Raw genomic sequence first — 20916 nt, forward strand, 5'->3', positions numbered from 1 at the left:
AAATGGGATTCATTCTGTGTCCTTAGAGATGTGCTTCCTTGGCCCCCAGAGTGGGTCATTTTCCTCATCTGCTGTCAAAACCTTCCTTCCTTCGCAGCACACCTGCATTGAGATGATTATTGACTAATGCTCGTCTCCCTGACAAGACCACCCCACAGGAAGGGTGTGGGTTGGTTTTGCTTTTGCTCACCCCGGTCGCCCCGATGTGCACCACACTACCTTGCACACTGTAGGCACCTGGTCATCACCTGCTGAATGTTGAATGACCACTCCAGAGGGCCACCCTGGGTAAGGTTTCTTTTTCTGTTTTTACAGTTACGTTATTTTATCTTTTGAAAACAATGGTGACTACATGGACATGAAGCAAGCTGATACCACACAGTATGTCCCCATGCTGCAAAGGAAAGAGGCTTCTAAATATTCGGACATCCAGAGGTCGCTGTATGATCGCCCAGCCTCGTATAAGAAGAAATCTATGTTAGGTAAAAGTGTCTGTGCTCACTCTTTGGGTGTTGTGATCTTCCTTCCTTCTTATGTTTGATACAATACGTAAGATACTCAGAAGAAAGTGAGAAGCATGGTAAATAGAACTGCCAGGCTACGTGGTCCCTAAATGCAGATCTGCACAACCAGGTCTGTGACATGTTTTCACAGGTTTGTAGCCTGTGAATTGAAAAGAAGAAAAAGAATAAAGAGACTTACTGTAATGAATTTTTCAGACTATATTGTAGTCATTTTAAAGAATTATTTATTCTGTTATAATGATCTTTCTTTTTTTGGTGTTAACATATCTTTTTTTTAATGAAAGTGTGGTGATAATTGGTGTTTTTTTTCTCATTGTCCTTGGCAAAATTAAAAGTGGGCAATCTTAATTGGTTCTTAATATTATTATTTTAATTTAGTTATATGTCTCTGATATCTATGAGTTCAATAGCTCTTGCTTTTGGCTTTGCTAATATCCAATTTGTGATAGAAACTGGAAAGCAGACAATTTGAGGTTATATTATCTGACAGGGGCATTGAGTGTTTCTATTGAGTGTTGTTTGAAGGAGGATCCGTCTGTTTTCAAAGCAGATGAGCGTGTGGCAGGGTTGAATTGATTTATAAACTCCAGGGAGCCTAGCTGATGCCCATACCAGATGGACTCCCCCGCATCTGCTGGGAGGTGTTCCCTCCAGGGTTCTAGTCTCATCACAGGCTTGGAGGGGAACAGGAGGGTGGCTACTAATGAGTCTGATGTTGACTTGTCCCTGATCTTGTATTATTGGGTCCGAGCCCTCCTACTGATCACTGCAAAAGAAGTGTTGAGCTGCTATAGACATTGTTTTGAAAATCACTAATGCGCTCTGAATGCTTTCAGAGTTCTTAAGGGAAAGGTACAATCCATAAAAGAAAAGAATGTGCTTGTTTTGCAAAGCTCAGTACACATGAATATTTTCCATTGCTGCAGTTCCAAGTTCCACGCACTTCCCATTGCCAAGTGGGTAAACTTCCAAGCCCTTTATAACGATTAGCCAATGGGGGTTGTCGGAACCAGCGCTTCCTCTGCCCTCCCGTGTTGTTAAAAATAGTTTACATTGCTTCCCAGGCTGGACCTGGCTCCAGACGTCAGGGGAACCTGATTCACGCTCAGCCCAGGCCCTGTTGGCAGGCAGGCCGCTGCTCTCTGGCCTTCCCCTTGCTGGCTGGAAAAATGTGAATGGCGGCAGCTACTCTTCACTTGCCTGAAAATTTTCAAAAAGAACTGAGAGCTGCTGGCCTCGAGTGCCTCCTTCCTCGAAAACCCTGGGACCCTTCCAGATGGGACTAACTGGGGAAAGTGGACACGTTACAAACAAAGGGAACTAAACACCAGGTCATTGGCACCGATCTGTAAGATTGCTACCTCTAGTCTGACTGGTGGTTGATTTTATTCAAAAATAAGCCGGGTACTATGAAGGTGACTTTAAAAAGAAAAAAGACAATTCCTGGAAGCTACTTTTTCAAAAGGCCCTCATGTAATATTCATCATGGAAGATTTTAGTGTGTGTGTGTTTTAAGGTGGCTAAAGTGATTTGCTAACTAAAGTTGGAAAAAATTTGGGAGGCAAACAATGAAATATGTGTGAGAACCCATTAGATTGGTTCTTATGGAGAGATACATATATCAGATATATGTTTTTTAACCAGGTATATGTTTCTGCCGATATATATATATATATTTTAAGATAGAGTCTTTGCATAATTAGATGCCCACCTATGAAGTCTAGAAACTCTAAGAAAATAATTTAGATATATGTTTTTTGAACAAGCTTCTACAGCCTGACAAGTGGCCCAGCCCTGTGGGGTGTCACAGCGGGTGGATGTTTCACATGGTCCCCTGGGACCAACACACTTAATTCTTTTTCTGCAGACTCAGAAGTCAAAAACCTCCTTTCGGATGATAACTCAGAAGGCCTTACTTTGTTGGATTTGTTGAGCTTCACTTATCAAGTTGCCCGAGGAATGGAGTTTTTGGCTTCAAAGAATGTAAGTGTGTTCAAGGAAAAGTGACGTCTTTAGACCCAGGCCACAGATTTCAGAGTGAGGTTAGCACAGAAGATACATCTTGGAAGGCCAGTAGCAATGGCTGCTTCTCTCTTTTCTCTTCCCCAAAGCAGAGTGGCAAGTCTGGCATCATCAGTGTCTACTTTTCTCCAGAGCTTTCTCCCTCTTGGGAGTGGTTGGGATGAGAGCCTGGGGCAGGTGATCTCTTTGTGCCAGGACAGCCTCCCTGAGGTGTGCCAGGCAGCTCCACGTGCCACTGTGAAGTGGCCAGTCTGGCAGGGGTGACACTGTCTAGAGGCAGAGAGATTGACCCTGTCATCGTTTCTTCTCTTTCTGGGCAGTGTGTCCACCGAGACCTGGCCGCTCGCAACGTCCTCCTGGCGCAAGGGAAGATTGTGAAGATCTGTGACTTTGGCCTGGCCAGAGACATCATGCACGACTCCAACTACGTGTCCAAAGGCAGCGTACGTGCTCTCTCCCCTCATTTGGCATTGTCACCCTCCCTCACTTGAATCTCTCAAGTCAGGTGTTGCTTCTACCCGTTTGGTGCCCGTAATTTTAACATGGAGTCCGTGAGACTCATGAATGGGCTCCAGGGGGTCAGTGTGAGGCACAGGCTCTGTAGCCAGGCCACCTGAGTTTGAACACCAGCTCCCGCACTTTCTAGCGTGGGATTTGGGGCAAGTTACTTGACCATTCTGTACCTTGGTTTCCCTATCTGTAGCAGGGAAGTGATAATAGTACCCATCTCCTGGGTTGCCGTGGGGGATTAAATCAGTGAATTCATGTAAAATGCTTAGGACAGTGCCTGGGACATACAAGCACCCAATAAGTTTTAGCTATTACTATGTAAATTGTGTGTACATGCATGCATTTCCTAGGGAAGGGTATATAACTTTTATCAAATTTTCATCCATCATCTCTAAAATTAACTATTTGAGTTAATATCTTAGAGGCATGATTTCCTTAAAGATAGTCATTCTACCTTATACTTGAACCTTTCTCCCCACCCCTTCCACCTCTAATCAGATAAAGTCGTTTGGGATACATCTGCCACCTGTAGGTACAATTCTAACCACCCACTGCACTGGTCATGAGACAGCTACGGGGTTGTTGCATCCACCCAGAGAAGGACGCTGGCCTGCGTCCGTGCTCTGTGTGTTTCATGTACTGTCTGGCCATGACCTGTAGCTTTAGGCACTATGAACAAACCAGTGGACTTTGGTGGGGCTAATTTCTCACCTGTTCCTAAAGGTTATGAGTCTCCGTTATCTCCTCAGCAATCTTAGAGGACAGAAGGATGCTAATGCGGCTACTTTATTTCTCTGCCTCAGTTTAGTATTTCCACTGAAGGTTGGACCAGCATCACAAAAGAGGCTGCAGAATTATCATCATGTCAGACTCTTTGTAGTGGTAGGAAATGACTATTTCGTGAAGGTCAAAAATGTAATTGGCTCTCAGATCACTGGATCTCTTCTTAATTTTATTCTTAGGAGCACCTGAAAATAGGGGAAAGGTCTATTCAGGGCTCACACAAAATTCAGGATTAAATATTTTTGGATGTTATTCCTTTGGAGGACATAGAGGCAACACTGCCCATTCATCATTCATCAGATATTTATTGCACACCCACTAGGTGCCAGGCACTCCTCTGAGTGCTGAGAGTATGGCAGTGAACAGAACACACAGGAGACACCTCTGTGGGGCAAGGTTATCAGTGCATTATTATTAGCCCCGAGAGAACCCCTTCCCACTGCTGCTGCTGTGGATCATAGGTGTGTACCCTGGGTCTAATTTCCTCCCTCCCTCCTGCAGACCTTTCTCCCTGTGAAGTGGATGGCTCCTGAGAGTATCTTCGACAACCTGTACACCACGCTGAGCGACGTCTGGTCTTACGGCATTCTGCTCTGGGAGATCTTTTCCCTTGGTACGAGTCTGGCATCTCTGCTTGCCTGGGTTGTTCTGGAACAACACTGGCAGGGAAACACTGTGTTTTTCCCAGCTCCAGGATGTAAACGATGTTAAGATCCCCGTGTGAGTCAAGCATGCTGCAGCCGATTTATATCACACGTTGTGTACTTATGATGTCTGGTGTGTGCCCATGCAGACTGAGATGGGGTCTTGGGGGGCTATGCCCTCACCCCTAGCCTTTGCCCCTCCTCTCCTTTGGGCTACCCCAGAGTGACTGTCTCCGACTGGAAATGCTCCTGAGGGCATCCACTCTCTGGCTGCTCTTTCACCTTGGACTTGGGGTTAAGTGGGTTCATCAGTGGCAAGCTGCCCCTTCCTCACCTCATGGTGATCCTGCTCACGTGAAAGTAGTGTGGAGAGGAAAAGGGCATGACTCTCGTTCCTGGTCAAACCTCCCATTCATTCATTCATTCAGTCAGTCAGTCACCAAATACTGAACAACACAGATGCCCCATGCTGCCAGGTGAGGGCCCCAAGAGAGGGGTCATTCAGGACCCTAACCTGTACACAGTTCATCTGGGGAGATGAGACTTACAAACTTGACTCGGCCTTGGACGTAAAAATGTGAAATATTTCATGAATTTCCTGTTATCCTATGTGATAGTAAAGGTCTTCCTTGCCTGGTCTCCTTTTTCCATCCTAGTTCTCCCTCCATGGATGTCACTGTAGGTCATTCCAGTGTGCGGCTCAACCGAGTCTCAAACTCCCTTAAAAGCAGAGAATTATCTTGACATTTCAGGCCCCGACTTTGACTTCTGCTTTAATTATTTGAGCATTTCTGGTGAAAATGACTTTTTTGGCCTCAATGATTCAGAATTTCTCTTGCTTTTCTTTTTTGGTTTGTCTAGGTAGATCCAGTAGTCAGAAACATTGAAAAATGCTTTCATACTTTTTCTAAAGATGTAGAATTTTTGCCTAGGGTCCCTGAACTTGACCAACTTAGAAGTCGTGGTTAGATTTAAGATTTGGGCAGGCCTGTGTAGTCAAGGAGATAACACTTAATTTCCCGGAAAAACACAGTACTTCAAGGTGGGGATCCCCAAACGTTTTCTAAAGGTGCTGTATGACCCCAAGTGTTTCAATGGTGCCAACACCCATGCACGTGTTAATCCTGGTTGTTTTCTTCTTTGGCTGTCAGGTGGCACACCCTACCCTGGCATGATGGTGGATTCTACTTTCTACAATAAGATCAAGAGTGGGTACCGGATGGCCAAGCCTGACCATGCCACCAGTGAAGTGTGAGCACCCTCCCCATCCCGTGGGCCTTGTGTTCATGCCCAGGGGGTCTGTGGGGACGGGGGGTGCCCTGACGCTCCTCCCTGTGCCCACTCTGAGTTCTGTTCTTCTCCAGCTATGAGATCATGGTGAAGTGCTGGAACAGCGAGCCGGAGAAGAGACCCTCCTTTTACCACCTCAGTGAGATTGTGGAGAATCTGCTGCCTGGACAATATAAAAAGGTTTGTCTGGGCCTCTTAAGGTGGGCGGAAAGGAATGGACCAAGAGGGAAGATAATAGCTGGTAGTCATGCCAGTGAGCAGCACTGTTCAACACTGTTTTAAAAGAACATTTTCAAAGGAGGATAAAGATTGTGTGATCCAGCGGCTGAGGCTTCATGGAGTGCTCCACGGGGCCCTGGTGGCAAGGATGAATGAAAACTCTCCCTTCCCGCAGGGCTTTCATCTGAAGTGTGCGACACCTGTAAGCACTTTATTCTCCAGATGTTTGCGTATCTGAAGCTACTGTGCAGTTAGAAGTCTCAGGGCATCCACAGCCATTAAATCGCTAATTTGACTGCACTTAAATCCATGCAAAATTGGCTTTTACCAGCTGACTGGAAGGAACAACCTCAGCTGTTATCTGTGGCTCCAGCTGGGTTTTTGGGGAATAGGAAGCATTGTTCAAAAAAAATAAATGTAATTTCATGGAGCCAAGCAGGATGTGTTAATGAATGAAACAACTTTCTGTTGAGATGCTGAGAAGGAAACCCACATGCACTTGTATAATCAACTCAATTTCTTAGATTCAGATTAGTCAATATATCGACTTTTCACACTTATTGCTTCTTTCTCTTCTTCTCAAGGAGGAGCAGTGTTAGGAGGCTGCACGCTGAACTGGAAGTTAAATACTTTTGTCTACTGATTATCTCACTGCCCATTTCAACTCCCATAAGTGAGGCAGTGAGGAGGCAGAAGGAAATTAACTGTAGGTCAGTCAAAGACACTCGGGTTGGTGAAGATGTGTTGGTGGGAAGAGATGAACTATTGTTGAAAACGGGAACCTTTTTAGATCAAAGGTCCCTAAGTTTTGAGTTAGATTTCTCCAACAGTTAAGGATCAGGAAGGCTTCAGGTATGGTGCTCTCAGTGAAAGTCTTCGTCATCTCTTATCAGGACCCATCCAAGTCCTGGAGAGATCATATGATGGGGACCAGCGGGTCCACGCTAGTCCCAGAGGAGGGAGTGTGTGTGTACGGGCTCACAGTTGTAGCTACTGACTCGGAGAAGGGGCTCTTAGTATTTTAATATTTACCAGGAGGAGATCTCTGCCATTGGTGACCCTTTCTTCATGTTCCACATCTCTGGGGACAGTTGACACCCAACTCACCTTCAGTTGTCTAAATCCCTTATCGGTGAGGTATTTTGGAAACACAGTTACAAAATATAAGTTCTGAGCGTCTGTATTCTTTTTTGCGGTTTGGTCAATAACACTTGATTAACTATGTGACGTGAATGTTTGTAGAGTTATGAAAAGATTCACCTGGACTTCTTGAAGAGCGACCATCCCGCCGTGGCACGCATGCGCGTGGACTCGGACAACGCTTACATTGGCGTCACCTACAAAAACGAGGAAGACAAGCTGAAGGACTGGGAGGGTGGCCTTGATGAGCAGAGGCTGAGCGCAGACAGTGGCTACATCATCCCTCTGCCTGACATCGACCCCGTTCCTGAGGAGGAAGACCTGGGCAAGAGGAACAGACACAGGTACATGGGCGCGACCTCAGTCTCCAGCAGTGCTCACCTGTCCCTCTCCAGCACCTGTGAAGGAGAGGCGCCCTGGCCGTGGATAATGAGGCTCTCCAGGTGGTAGATCTGTTCTAGGGCAGTGGGCGGCCCAATCCCCAAGGGGTCAGTGTGGTTTTGAAAATGCTTCCCAGATCATTCTATTGTGTGCCCCCTGCAGCTGGGGGAGATGGAGGGCAGGGAGGGACGTGCTTCCCTGGTGGAGAATCTTAGACCTAAGCCCTCAGGTAATTTGATCTCACTGACACAGCAACTGTGATTATTGAGATCATAGAAGCCTCTCTTGCTGTTTTCTTAATTGATATGGAGCTGAGGAGAAAGTTGAGAGAGAGACTGGACTGGGCTATTCGACGCTACATCAGTGGTTCCTAACCTTAGCTCCAAGTTGGAATCACCTGGGGAGATTTAAAAACTGATACACAAAGCTCACCCAGGCCCGCAAATTAGAATCTCAGGGAGTGGGGCCCAAGCGCTCCCTGGCTGATTTGTTCTTTCTTTCTTTTTGACTTTGTGTTATGAAAGATTTCTAACATGTACAATTCAAGAAGTGTAGTGAACTGCCAGGTAATGTGTCACCCAGCTTCTGTGTTTATGAACTCATGGCCAGTCTGCATGCATAGCCATATCTACTCATCCTCCCCTGTCCACTCTGGATTATTTCGAAGCAGATCCTAGACATCGTATCATTTCATCCACAAACATTCCATTATGTATCCCTAAAAGATAAAGGCTCTACTTTAAGAAATAACTACATTTAAAAAGTTATTAAAAATAACTGCAGTACCATTGTCTCACCCCAAAAATTGACAATAAATTGTTAAGAGCATCAGATATCCAGTGTTCAAGTTTCCCTGATTCTCTCACAAATGTTATTTTACATTTGGTTTGTTCTATTCAAGACCCAAATAAGAGTCACACATTGCATTTGCTTGATATTCTCTCTAAGTTCATCCTGCCTCTTTTTACCCCTTTGCGTATTATTTGTGAAGAAACTAGAGTGTTTGCCTCTAGAGTTCCCACATTCAGAATTTTGCTGATTGCATCCTGTAGTGTGCTTTATCATGTGCTTCTGTCTCCTGTATTTGTTGTAAACTGATAGTTGGTCTGGAGGCTTGATCTGACTCAGGTTAGATATTTGGCAAGTGTGCTTCAGAGATGGCGCTGTGCACTTCCATCAGAGGTACCTAATCTCCAGTTGTCTGTCTTTCTGTGACATGAGCAGCCACTGATGATCACTACCTAGATCCATTAATTTATTACCAAGGTGATGCTAATGTACAGCCAGGACTAGAACCACTGGTTTACATGGTCCAGATGGAGGGGACTGTGCCCCCATTCCCTGCTGTCTTTGCGTAGCCCTTGAACAGAGGCAAGAGAAGGTTATGATAATGGCCCCTGGTTCAAGGTCCAAGTTGCTTATGAGTCACTTTTTTTTCTCCTTTGTTCAAGATGTTGTTTTCCCATCTTCAGTGGTTCAGTTGACTACATACAATTATTTAGGCACATGCCATTATTACTTTGGAGGCTTATAGCTGTGACCTCTCTCAACCAATTTAGGTAGAAGATATAGACAGCCCTTGTTTATTTGTATGCGCCACGTAATTTTGAAAGTACAAGGTTTTTTTGTTGTTTTTGCGGGGGGATGTGTTATGAGATTTGGAGATGGGGCAAAGTGGCCTGTCTGACTGACTTATCTAATTATCCTTTGCTCAGGACAATTTATAAAATGTATTTATATTCTTTATGCAAACAGTGTTTCTCCAAGTTTTGGGGATCTATGGTAGAACTTCATGGGGGTGAGGGAAGGCTGAGCAGTGGGTCTCCGAGTGCTCTAGCCCAGATCTGTCATCCATCTGGTTACTTTGTATTTGGGGGCTCTGAATAATATTTCAATTGTAAAAAAGGGTTCTGCTTCTAAATAAAGTTAGAAAGTCACATTGGGTTAAATAACATAAGAAAGGGCTTCAGAACTTTTCTAGGGGTACACAAGGCTGGAGTGCAGAATTTGATACGTATTCCACAGAGAGAACAGTTTTAGTTGACAGGTAGTTGTTGTATTAGATAATTAGAACTCCTGAAAGGTTAGTATGTTTGATCTTCTTCAAATCACACAAAGTATGTCCCAAATGACTACACCAGGTCAGGGGAGACTGTGGCCCTGACAGGTGTGCTGAGCGTGGTGGTGTAGCTCAGGCTGCCACAGCACAGTACCACAGACTGGGGGCTTAAACAATAGAAATTTATTTTCTCACAGTTCTGGAGGCTGGAAGTCCAGGATCAAAGTGTCGGCAGGTTTGGTTTCTCCTAAAGCCAATGTCCTTGGCCTGCAGATGGAGACTTCTTGCTGTGTCCTCACATGGCCTTTTTCTGTGTGCATGTCACTGGTGTCTCATCCTCTTCGTATGAGGACACCAGCCCTATGGGATTAGGGACCCATTTTAATGACCTCATTCAACATTAATTACCTCCTTAATGGCCCTATCTCCAAATATAGTCATGTTGGAGTTTAGGGCTTCAACATATGAATTTTAGGGGACACAATTCAGCCCATAAAAGTGAGGGGGAGTCCCAGAGCTGGGCTGCTCTGGGTCTAGGCAGGCTGGAAGGAGTCAGCATGGTGGTCCTGTGGAACTCTTTCCTCAGGCTCAGGATGCTTGGTCTTGGGAGAGGAGTAGGCAGGAGGAAGGTGGGGCGTTGCTGTAGAGGGCTTGGTGGTGCTAGGTCAGAACCTATTGGGAGCTGGGCTCTAGGCTACAAGGTGGGCACGGTGGCTCAGGAACCAGAAGTAAGCCCTGTCATCAGCTGTAGGACCCACTATGAATCCTGAGAAGCAGCAAGGATGATCTGGTGCTGAGCTTGGTAGAAGTTAGCTTCTTCTGTACCCATACCCCTGCCCTTTCTCTGTGAGATGGGCCGACAGAGAGAGGAGTATGCCAGGCCCAGGAGGGCCAGTGCCAGGGGGACTGACTCCACTGTAGGACTCAGCTGTAGAACTTGCCCCCAAGGAGAGGGCCATCAGTCCAAATCACAGCATCCAAGGAAGTGTCATAAAATGCAGGTCCTAGTTGGGTTGGGGTCAATATCCAAGGGTTGACTCAGGCCTCCAGCTATTGGGCAGGACCCCAGAAACCTGGCCTCCCGGGGAGAGGGGCTGTCAGGACTAGACAGTGATTATCAAGAAGATCCAAGGACCGAGGTTCACGAGGCAGCTCCAGGGTAAGTGGGGGGTGGAGTGGAATACAAACTGGGAACTGAGGCAAAATCTCTGTCATAGGGAAGGGCCCAGTCTGTGGGGTTGTGAAGGGAAACCTCAGTTCAGTAGCCCCACAGGTTCTAAGAGCTCTCTGAGCCACAGAGACCTTGGGGTGGATGGCAGCAGGCTGTTTCCTGTAGGCTTCTACTTGGCCAGGCTCAGTCCTCTGCTTGGAAACTGAATGGAGAGGAGAGGAGAGAGGCTGAGGAATCAGGCCTGGCCCGATAGGCAAGATGTGGCTGAAAGTGTTGAGAGCCCCTGTTTGATATGTGAGTGCGAGACTCCTTCCTCTGGCTGGCCAGCCAATAGTATGGTTTATGTGCTTTGTGTATAGCACAGCGCTGCAGCCTCACAGTGAGGAGGAGAAACCAGGGTCCTGCCTGTCAGCAGATGATAGTCTGCTTGGAGCAAAAAGACTTACATAAAAATGTAGCAATACAGGGCAGGGTAACAATAAGACAGTAGGAGTTCAGAGAAGGGAGGAGAGACAGGGAGTTGTAACAGGCTACAGACTTTAGGGAAGATTATTTTCCAAAAATTTTTGTAAAACATTATATGCCCAGAAAAATTGAGAGAATACATCTATCACTTAGATTGGGCCATTGTCACATTTGCTGTATGTATATAATAGGTGTTGTGTGTATCACACACACACACGCTCTCAGACTTTTTTCCTTGCTAAATCATTTGAAACTAAATCACTTGAAACTCCAGCACACATCTTGTCAGAATAAGGATATTCTGTTCCATAACCATAATAGCATGATCACGCCTAAGAAAATGAAGAACTATTTCCTGATATCATCTAATATCCAGGCCCTGTTTAAATTCAAGGAAGAGTTTGAATGATAACAATAGTAATAGCTAACATTTATTGAGCTCTTATTATGTTCTAGGCACTGTGCTCAGTGCTTTGTGGTGATTCCCTTATTTAATCACCCTGACAGACAGGAAAATTGTCAAGCATTATTGTCATCCCATTTTATAGGAAAAGGAACAAGTTCAGAGGGTTCAGTGACTTGTGTGATGTCTCACAGCTAGTAAGTGATGGACCATTCCAGACCTAAGACTTTCTTACTCTAGAACTCTCCTTTGCAGCCACTAGTCTAGTAAGTAAAGAGCCTTTACCTGGGTCTTCAGATGCCCTTTTGATCAGGCATTGCTGATTTTCTCTTCCATTAGGATTGAGTAGGGTAAGTAGAGATTGTTGAAGCCTGTTAGCAACTTGAATGAAAGATTTGGCAGAAGAGAAGGAAAGCTGAAGTATGGAGGTGTCCTGTGGATCTGGGTTTTCCATGTGGCTCACTGCAGTGCAATAGATGATGAGTAGCTGTCTGATCTGGTGGCAGAATTTTGCCCAACTAAGTAGATTGAGTTTGAAAGCTAAAGGCTCTTGCGGGAAGATCTCCTTTGCCTTTGGGGGGCCACCTTAGAAACACCACCATGGTCTAGTTAGTCTGTATGTGAGCGGTAACCTTTCCTATTCTCTGCCTCCTCCAGCTCGCAAACCTCTGAAGAGAGTGCCATTGAGACAGGTTCCAGCAGTTCTACCTTCATTAAGAGAGAGGACGAGACCATTGAGGACATCGACATGATGGACGACATTGGCATAGACTCCTCAGACCTGGTGGAGGACAGCTTCCTGTAACTGGCAGATTCAGGGGGTACCTTCCACTCCTGGAGCCACCTTGGATCCTTTTAAGAAAACCACTTTATTGCAATGCAAAGTTTCAGAGAAGGACTTGGATGATGTGTAAAGAGAAGTTCTCAGCCGAGGGCCTCAGGGAGCCTTCTAAATATGAATGAATGAGATATTTTGAAATGAACTTTTTCAGCATTGCCTCTTGCAATGCTTCAGTAGCATCTCAGCAGTGTATGAAGTTTGGAAGTAGATGGACAAGGAAATAATAGGCCACGGAAGATGAACTTTGTGTTTCAAGGGCATTGGTGATATTCCAACGTACACATTTTTTACTGCAACAAAACTCCAGCGTTGTAATTATGTAAATAACTCTAACCAAGGACGTGTTTAGATTTGTATTAACTATCTTCTCTGGACTTCTGAAGAGACCACTCAACCCATCCATGTACTTCCTGCTTGAAACCTGGTGTCACTTGCTGTTGAACTTTTTTATGAAGTACATGCAAAACCACTTTTGAACCTTAAAAGGTACTGGTACTATAGCATTTTACTTTTTTTAGCGTTAAAGGATAAAGGATAATAATTAACCAAACTTGTTTAATAGATTTGGGTCATTTAGAAGCCCAGCAACTCATTTTTATACTATAATCTATGTTTATAATAATACTACTGTTATCAGTAATGTTAAATGTGTAATATGTAACATGTTTTCCCTACAGAGAAAGCACAATTTAAAAGAATCCTTACTAAGTAGGTGACAAGTTTGACAGTTTTTGACATTTATATTAAATAACATATGTTTCTCTATAAAATATGGTAATAGCTGTAGTGGATTAAATTTAGTTGAACATAGAGAACAAAGTGAAAGTAGTGTCTTCCAGGAAGTCAAAGTTTTTAACTGTGTACTGAATAGGTTCCCTAATCCCTTGTACTAAAAACAATTAACTGCCCTCTGACGTAATGGGATTCGAAAAACAAACAAAACCCCTAAATCCCAAACGTTCTCAGTATAAAGGCAGGAGCCTATGCTTAACATGACTTCTCATGTTATTACCCAATGGATTTGCAGAGATTTTTTCATGCCTGGTAATCAGTTTGGTGGATCCCAAAATATATAGTTTTTAAATTCTACAAGCCCTAAAAGAGTCAGAAGGATGCCCTGAACATCAGCCTCCTTCCTTCATCTCTTACCCCAAAGAGAGAGTTTAAAACTCTGAGACCATAAAGGCATTGTTTAGTGAAGGCTGTGTGTGCATTAGCCTGGATCCTTGGTTCCTAAATGTAACTGGCAGCTAAAATCACCAGAATCCCAGAGATTCTGAGTTATTAGGTCTGGCAGGGAGCAGAAACCTATATTTTTATAAACTCCCTGGCTGTTCTGATCAACTAGGTTTGGGAAACACCAGCTTAGGTTACAGGAAGTTGCTATGGGAAAAAAATAATTTGAAATGTGGAACTGGGCTAGAAGTCAACCATGCAGGAAGCCTACTATTTAAATCCTTGGCTTGGGGTCAGTGACATTTAATGCCGTATATCTAGCAATTGCTACCTTTAATTTAACTTTCCAGTCTTAGCTGAGGCTGAGAAAGCTAAATCTTGGTTTGGCAGGTCTTCTAAAAGTAAAGACACTGCTTCCCACTGCATGGGGGAACTGATCTTGCCCTCTTCCCCCCGAAAAGGCATGTACAAAAATGATGCAATTCAGTGTGCCAAGTCTCTGTGTAACCAGGTCAATATTTGAGTGAAAAAAATTTAAAAGTTTTACTGAAATTTTAGTGTTAGATGGGAGGACAAATTGTCACATCCATCCAAACTGTCATGCTGGTTGGTGTGGGTTCATTGGCATTCTTTGCAATACAGCTTAATTGCTGACACCATATGAATGAAACATGGGCTGTGATTACTGCAATCACTGTAGGTGCTTCTGGCAGGTGATGCTCGGGAAGGTGGAGAAGCACTAACAAGGTACTTGACTACCTACTGGTATAATCTCAATGCAAGCCCCAACTTTCTCATCCACCTTTTCCATAGTAAGTGTGAAGACTGAGCCAGATTGGCCAATTAAAAAAGAAAACCTGACTAGGTTCTGTAGAGCCAATTAGACTTGAAATACATTTGTGTTTCTAGAATCACAGCTCGAGCATTCTGTTTACCACTCACTCTCCCATGTACAGCCTTCCTTTCTTGGTGCTTTGCATTTTGATTTTCCTTTGAGTCTTGCATGACGTCATGAGGCTGGATGAAAATTCTCAGACCAACAGGTTCCAGTCCTAATGAATGCCCCCACCTGAGTTTGTGTGTGCCTGCATTCTTTTTTTTTTAACAGTGTTTTCAGTGTATCACAGATTTGTTTCCCTTTTGGCCTCCTACAAAGTCCGGGATAAAAATTTGCCAATCCTTCCTGCTTTCTATTTTTATGAAGACAATCAAAGCTGGCCTGAGAAACACAATTTGTAACTTTTTAAATGATCAATCATGTCCTTAAAAATGTGGTCTGCCAATCTGTACAAAATGGTCCTATTTTTGTGAAGAGGGACGTAAGATAAAATGATGTTATACATCAATATGTATATATGTATTTCTATATAGACTTGGAGAATACTGCCAAAACATTTATGACAAGCTGTGTCACTGCCTTTGTTTATATTTTTCTAACTGTGATATTCCCCACAGGCACATTAACTGTTGCACTTTTGAATGTCCAAAATTTATATTTTAGAAATAATAAAGAGAAAAATACATAAGTGTTCTCAAAACAGTGGTGTGGTGAATGTGTGAGAAGAACTAACTCGATAGGAAGGGTCTACCGATACAAAATGTATGACAAATGCCCCTGTTCATGTTTTTGTTTTAAAACGTGTAAATGAAGATCTTTATATTTCAATAAATGATATATATATATATAATTTAAAGTTATGCTCAAGTTCCAGCATTTTTGTTTTTTAGTTGAATCATATGAATGAAAACCATCCTGTTCAAATTACTTTCTTAGCAACATTCCAGTAGGACTCTGTGTTACAGTTTTGATGAAACCAATGGAAAATTTAAGATTTAAACATTATTTGAGCTAGTTAGTTCTCAGACCCAGCGTTTGACTTAAAGATGACTGGCACTTGGCCCATCTTTGATCCTATGTTATTTTTGTTATAGCAGCATTTTATTGCGTAGTGGTTTTCTCCCCTACGTGAGACATACAGGACTGCATTTCCTCTGGACAGCACTCAAACATCGGAGAAGTGTGTAAAGTAAAAGGTTCAAGTCCTTTTTCACCATATCTTCTTCCCTGACCCTGTCCCATATCCCAGAGGCAGAACTGCATCATTTGGTGTGTTTTTATCCTTTCAACCGCCTCTCTGTGCATCTGCTTATACACATATATACACATCTCTGTTTTTACTTCATATTTTATCTAAATGGGATTGTACTTTATGTAATGCTTTGTAATGTACTTTTTCTTTTCTGTTTTTAAATAGACTTTATTTTTTAGAGCAGTTTTAGGTTCACAGCATAATTGAGCAGAAGGTGCAGAGATTTCCCATCTACCCCCTGCCCCCCCACATGCACAGCCTCCCCCATTATCGCCATCCCCCGCAGAGTGGTATATTTGTTATAATTGATGAAACTACACAGACACATCATTATCACCAGAGTCCACAGTGCTCTTTTCTTTTAATGCTATGTTTCAGAGATCTCTGGGAGAAGTATACAGGGATAGACTTCCCTCAGTTTTCATCAGCTGCATGGTATATCCTTATGAAAATATACCATAATTTATGCAATCACATTCCTGTAGATTCATTTATAGTTTCCAATTCTTTGCCATTAAAGGACTTCATGAACATCCTTGCATACATATCCTTGTGTACACATAGTAGTGTTTTGTTAGGATAAATTCCTAGAAATAAAATGGCTAGGCCAAAGGGTGTGCAGAAATAAACTGATATTGAGCCCAAGTCTGCAGATCTGATTGTCACAGTAAATTCTTGAACGTCTGTGCGTGAATCGCCTGCTTTGCAGGTTATCTGCAGTTGTCTAGGGTTTCCTCTGCCTCCCTTGCTCGCTGTGATGTGATATGTGTGGGAGGATGTGGGTTTTGTGTTCTGAAGCTTGCTGAATCCAATGACTTTAGGAATTAAAAAGAAAATTATACAACTTGCCTTATTATCAACCCACAGATAATGGAAATTCGTTATGTTGTTAATAATTGAATAATTGGAATATGGTACCCTATTCCAACATAACTCCTATTACCCAAATTTAAATGCCTGCATATCAAAGCACACCTCACCTCCTTGGAGTCAAGCTGGAAGTAGCTCCTGTAGGTTGGGTATTGGCTCTGCCTCTGTTCCAGCCCCAGGAAGGAGACAGATCATCTTGAACAATAATCCTGCTGATTAAACAATAGCTGCTTAATCTAGCATCAAATCAGAGCTCCAAGCCTGTGAGAGACCTCTTTGTTCTCCTTTTAATGTAACTGCCACCTCTTAATATAATGTGGACAATTCTGCCTACTTTATTTCATCATGATAATAAAAAACGGCTTATACTATTGGAAGGTTTTAAAATTTTTCAAAGATCCCTTTCACATTACAATTATTTTGATTCTTTTTATTTTTTTATAATGTTTTATTTATTTTTGTGTGTGAGGCAGATCAGCCCTGAGCTAACATCCATTGCCAATCCTCCTCTTTTTGTGCTGAGGAAGACCCGCCCTGGGTTAACCTCCGTGCATGTCTTCCTCCTCTTTATATGGGCCACCGCCTCAGCATGGCCTGACAAGCGGTGCATGGGTGCGCACCCTGGATCCAGGCCCAGACCGCCAGCAGCGGAGCATGCGCACTTAACCGCTAAGCCACCGGGCCAGCCCCTTATTTTGATTCGAACGATAGCACTTTGAGACAGAGAAGGCATTTTATAGGTGAGGAAACCAAGTGACTTCTAAAAAGCATAGGACTGAGTAATGAGAGCACTGGGATGAGAAATTCCAAATATACTAATTGCAGTGCCGTTTGCACTACAACAGAGTGTGGAAGAGCGGGAGGGACAGGAAATGTCATTGTTCAGACGTCGCCGTTCTGCTTCTCGAGATGTTTCAAAAGACGAGTGACGGACCAGTGGGCCTGTAGAACTATTTTATGCATTTGTAATAAGAACGATTTCTTTTCATGCTGTACTACAATAGTTCTAATAATGGATATTATGATTTTAATAGCTGTGTGCTTCATAAAATGCAGCTCAGGAAAACGGCTTAGAATATATAAATCATAAACGAGCAATTTTCCCTGGGGTAACAGGGCGATAGAAATGCTTCATTATCTCTGACTCCAATATAACATCCAACATCCAATTTAATCCAACATATAAGGATTAAACCCAACCACATTGTTATAGAAAAATTAATATACTGTGTTGATAACAGACACAATTTTTTCACTCCTACAATTAAAATATATATGAAAATACGTACGTGGGCTTAATTAGCACATTCTGTTCCACCCAATTACGTAAATAACACCCATGTCCTAAAGAATAATGAATGCATCCTCTGAAATATATTCATACATGGGTAATGTTTCTATCACCCACATTTTTTTTAGTCCGCATATAAAGCGATGGAGACATCAAGGGCACATGGTCTCACATGGCAGGGGGGGCATATTTGTTCACTGTTTCTGGTTTATAGGCTAATTAGAATTTTAAAAAGATTTGCCACATTATCCTGGCAGATGGTATTTTGCTTTATTATTATTCATGGGTATTAATGACTTCCCTCTGGAGCATGTGTATCCTGTCTATTTTGAATATCATTGCATTTCATGCTGACTGCTCCAAACGGAATTGGATCCAATATTTTCTGTGTTGTGCTTGAGCTGCAGATCCTTCGGGTGGTCAAAGTTTTAGACTTGAGTTAAGGAATAAAGTAACTCTTTGAAATGAAGAAATCCTTTTTCTTCTCTCTCCTGAATATTCCATTACACTTCTCATTTTGATCAGCTTGCTACCCCACAGGGTTGTGTGTAATATCTGGTGTGTATGCAGACAATTCCAGAGTGGATGCCTCTTTCGTAAGCCTGAGATTATTCAACATCCTTTTTTTCTTTCTAGAAAGGTTGGGGTTTGGTTTTCCTAAATGGAGAAAATGCATAAGAACATGAGGCAATGACCCTGTCACAGAAAATCATTTTTTAATTAATTCCTTCAACAAATATTCCATAGAGAACAGCCTCGTCTTTGTTGAGTTGATCTCTAGAATGCTTAAGCCTAAATGAGGCAGCTGGCAGAGTTGATTCTAACCAGCTAATTACCTGAGGGGAACATTATGTCACAGAGCAGAGCAGCACAGAGCAGAAAATTGTGGTAGGTGGAGGCCACAGTCCTTACTTGGGAGTCACCAAAAGCCAGAGGAGTAGGATATAGAGCATAGCTTACTGGAGCCTTCTGATAAAACAAAGCTTTTCTGCACCAGAGGACACAAAGTGTCGGAACATTTGAGAATGGGGAGAAATGGGTGGGATAGCCAGAGCTGGTGGCCTTGCTTCCTGCAGTCCCCATTCTTGCTCGATTCTAGACACTTCCATGGCCACCTTCACATCTATCCCCCCAAACTTTTATTCCTCTATTCTTCAATGTTATTGTGCAAGGCACTGTTTTAGGCCCTGAGATTCAGAAATTAATCCAGCAGACGAGATCTCTACATCATAGAAGATATAGTTTCTCTCTAGAGCAGAGGGAAGATTTGTTTTAAGTCCAGTATAATAAAGTCAATGTCTCTTTCTGGGACAAAGTTTGGTCTGATTTGCTTGCAGCCTAATATGAAAGATTAGCATTTCCTAAGCTTAGGATTCTTCAGCTGTAACACAAACCATTGCCTGTGTAGCATCTACCCAGGCCACTTTGCATTGCCCCCATAGGGCTTGGGGGACAAGGAGAACAAATGTAAATATCAAGTTCATGCAGTTTACTGTACCATGAGTAGTAAAGTCCCTTGTTTCTGACCCAGGAGTCTTGGCAGCATCCATGAAACTAGCAGGCTAACTTGTTAGCTTGTAAGGAGGACAAAATCTGAGACCCTTCACAGTTCTTGACACTAGCTCAGCATAGTACCAGTCAAGTAAGATCTCTCTTGTCTCTTATTTCTTCCCCACAGGATACCTTCCTTAACCCTGGAGAGACCAGAGGCAGCAAAGTGAGTAGAGAAGGAATGATAAAGCTCTGGTTGGGGAAAATAGAGGAGAAATTGACCGTGTTCATCTCTTTACCACTGCAGCCTTTCCATCTTCAGTATGTCCAAGGTGAGGAAAGAGAAATAAAAACTGCACATCTTGTTCAGAGTTTATGGTTACTATACTGGAGGAAATAGAGAACATTTTATTATTTAAGCATGACAAGAAATATCAATGGGTTGATTCTAAATTTCATCCAAAAGGAGAGGAAGAATGAACTCTATAGAATAGGTATGTAGTTATGGAACAATAATTAATTGAGATTATCTTCTATTGTTATACATGTTCAATCCAACCATTACATCTCAACTCTATAGAAAACAGGAGGGAAAAAATGGCAATTTCCCACTCCTAGCAAGAATAAAGTGAGTATTTTGGTGCTGCCATTCAGCTCCTATCATAAGTCCTTTTGCAACCAGAGTAGGACTATAGTGATTGTAGAATCTCAGGGATGTGGAGCGTGAGGTAACATCGTCACCACAGGGTAAGGTTGTTACACTCCAGTTATGATTTTGGAAACAAGAATTCTTCCCAACTGAAACATAAAGTGATAGCTTGGCACACTTTTATAAAAAGATATTTATTTAGTCATCATTCAACAACCATTTCCCATGGATTACGTTAAGTCCTAGGGATACTCATATCACTAATGTTCAGTGACCATTGTGGTAAGTTGAATTATACCTCAGAACTATCTTCCTCCTCCTCACTTTCACAGGAGGAGTAGACGTGCTCGCTTCACTGATGTTGGACTTGGCCATGTGACTCTCTTGGATTACTGGGATGTTAACAGACATGATACAGTAGATACTTGAAATTCGCTTGTGTTGAAGGACTTACGCTCTTGATACCTTAACAGTATGAGTCTTCCAATCTGTGAACATGGTATATCTCTCCATTTACTTAGGTCTTCTTTATTTTATCTCAGTAATATTTTGTAGATTTTAGTGTACTTACATATATTTTGTTAGTTTATTTCTAAACATTTCATTTTTTTGATGCTATTTTTTTTTTTTTTTTTTAGATTTTATTTATTTTATTTTTTTCCCCCCAAAGCCCCAGTAGATAGTTGTATGTCACAGCTGCACATCCTTCCAGTTGCTGCATGTGGGACTCAGCCCCAGGATGGACGGAGAACTGGTGCCTCGATGCGCAACCGGGATCCGAACCGGGGCCACCAGCATCGCAGCGCGCGCACTTAACCACCAAGCCACAGGGCCGGCCCATTTTTGATGCTATTTTAAATGGCACATTGCTGGTATATATAACTGCAATTCACCTTA

The 20916-nt window shown here is 42.9% G+C and overlaps 1 protein-coding gene across 2 annotated transcripts in view; it reads left to right on the forward strand.

Annotated features, from left to right (window-relative positions):
- Positions 1-13713, forward strand: part of PDGFRA (platelet derived growth factor receptor alpha) — a 42946-nt gene extending 29233 nt beyond the window's left edge. For both annotated transcript variants that reach the window (XM_058547053.1, XM_058547054.1), the window contains exons 16-23: positions 316-482; positions 2392-2507; positions 2867-2989; positions 4341-4452; positions 5635-5734; positions 5848-5953; positions 7235-7476; positions 12269-13713. In XM_058547053.1, the coding sequence (XP_058403036.1) occupies positions 316-482; positions 2392-2507; positions 2867-2989; positions 4341-4452; positions 5635-5734; positions 5848-5953; positions 7235-7476; positions 12269-12416 (1114 nt within the window). In that variant the 3' untranslated portion in view covers positions 12417-13713. The remainder of the gene's footprint in view (positions 1-315; positions 483-2391; positions 2508-2866; positions 2990-4340; positions 4453-5634; positions 5735-5847; positions 5954-7234; positions 7477-12268) is intronic.
- The last annotated feature ends 7203 nt before the right edge of the window (positions 13714-20916 follow it).

The sequence above is a fragment of the Diceros bicornis genome, chromosome 8 (assembly GCF_020826845.1).
Source record: "Diceros bicornis minor isolate mBicDic1 chromosome 8, mDicBic1.mat.cur, whole genome shotgun sequence".
Classification (NCBI taxonomy): Eukaryota; Metazoa; Chordata; class Mammalia; order Perissodactyla; family Rhinocerotidae; genus Diceros; species Diceros bicornis.